The following is a 1,647-nucleotide window of genomic DNA, read 5'->3' as shown; positions in this document are numbered from 1 at the left end:
CACACACACACACACACACACACACACACACAAATAAAATTTAATAAAAAAAAGAAAGGTAATGTAAGTCATATATATTTTAAGTTTACTCAAAATTACAATAGGAAAGTAAAAAGAACTATGAGAAATTAATGATACTTTACTCACCTATAATTTATATAGTAAGTCACAGAGACAAGCAATGAGAGCCGATGCAGTAGGAAAATGCTCTGTAATGAAATGAAAACACAGACTGCTTATTTCTGGGTGGTTCCTCTTAATAGCTTCAGATGTGCTTGACTGGGTAGCTGAGCCCTTGCAAGAGGGGCTGTGCTGGGGACGGTGCAATGGGAGCGTTCCCGGGACCCAGGTGTGCCTGCTCTGGCGTTGTCCTGGCAGTGAATGCAGGGCCCTGGGCCTTCTCTGTTAACCCGAGTGACACCAAGGCCAGCCTGTGCTTTTGTTCATGTTTTTTCTTGTCTTACTGAAACAGGGTCTCACTATGCAGTTCAGGCTGGCCTTGACCTCCCTTTGTAGCCCACGCTGGTCTTGAACTCGCAGCAATCCTCCTTGCTCAGCAGCCTGTGCTTTTGCGTAATTCCCAGCACGTTCCTGAGACGTGACCCAGGGCATAGACCTAAGCATGGTGGGCGCGATAGGCACAGGGCTCGGTCCATGGTAGGAGGTGACACAGTTAGTGGACGCTGCTCCAGGGTAGTGTACAGTGAGGACAGGGTGATGGTGGACAGCGAGGGCCTGTGGGCACCCTGCAGACAGAGCTGAGGGAAGACGCCCGGCCGTGCTCAGGCTGTGTCGCCGTACCTCCACTGTCCCAAGGACCATGTGCCTCTTTCCTGCAAGGCTCACTGCAGTCCTCACACCACCTCTGACCCGCAGGAACTGGACGGCCTCTTGGAAATCAACCGCATGACACACAAGCTGCTGAGCAGGTACCTGACCCTGGACAGCTTTGACGCCATGTTTCGGGAAGCCAACCACAACGTGTCGGCCCCCTATGGGAGAATCACGCTCCACGTCTTCTGGGAGCTCAACTACGACTTCCTGCCCAACTACTGCTACAATGGCTCCACCAACCGGTGAGCGTGCCAGGGGCGCCTGCCTGGGCTTCTCGGGTCTACGTCCCCGGGGCTTCCGCACTCACTCCCCTTTTCTCCTTACCTGCTACTTCTCACATCCAGGACAGTCACACCCTCGCCATGCCTTCCTCTGTTGTGCAGCCCTGGACTGGCCCTCAGGCAGGTTGCCTTGGCTTTACATGTGGAGACTGGGGCTACGCCGGGGCATGGGCAGGGCCATAGCTGCTGTCCGGGGCACTTGACTGGGCTCCAGCTCGAAGCTGGAGTGGCTCCTGGGACCAACCCAGCTATGGTGGATGGCACTGCTTCTGTTTCTAGCTGGGAGGTTGTGTGTGCAGGGTCCCTTAGCTGGCCTCGCACCCTCGACCCACCTCACTGCTGCAGCACACAGCTTTGCAGGCTTGGTGGCAATAAGAACAAACATGACTGGTGCACCACGCAGTGGCCTGTCCAGCTCAGGCAGAGCTCTCTGTGCACCAAGGCTAGTCCAGGGCTGCGTCAGCACCTGTGCATGTGTGTGCAGCCCTGGCTTTACCATAGGAACGGCCCCAGGGAGGCGCTGGGTGCACCC

The 1,647-nt window shown here is 55.3% G+C and overlaps 1 protein-coding gene across 1 annotated transcript in view; it reads left to right on the top strand.

Moving 5' to 3' along the window:
- Positions 1-1,647, top strand: part of Cyfip1 (cytoplasmic FMR1 interacting protein 1) — a 74,069-nt gene that overhangs the window by 51,469 nt on the left and 20,953 nt on the right. The window contains exon 22 of the mRNA XM_004644450.2: positions 877-1,076. Coding sequence (XP_004644507.1) covers positions 877-1,076 — 200 coding nt within the window. The remainder of the gene's footprint in view (positions 1-876; positions 1,077-1,647) is intronic.

The sequence above is a fragment of the Octodon degus genome, unplaced genomic scaffold (assembly GCF_000260255.1).
Source record: "Octodon degus isolate 3935 unplaced genomic scaffold, OctDeg1.0 scaffold00199, whole genome shotgun sequence".
Lineage (NCBI taxonomy): Eukaryota > Metazoa > Chordata > Mammalia > Rodentia > Octodontidae > Octodon > Octodon degus.
The sequence above is the reverse complement of the archived record's forward strand: the minus strand, read 5'-3'. Positions and strand labels throughout refer to the sequence as shown.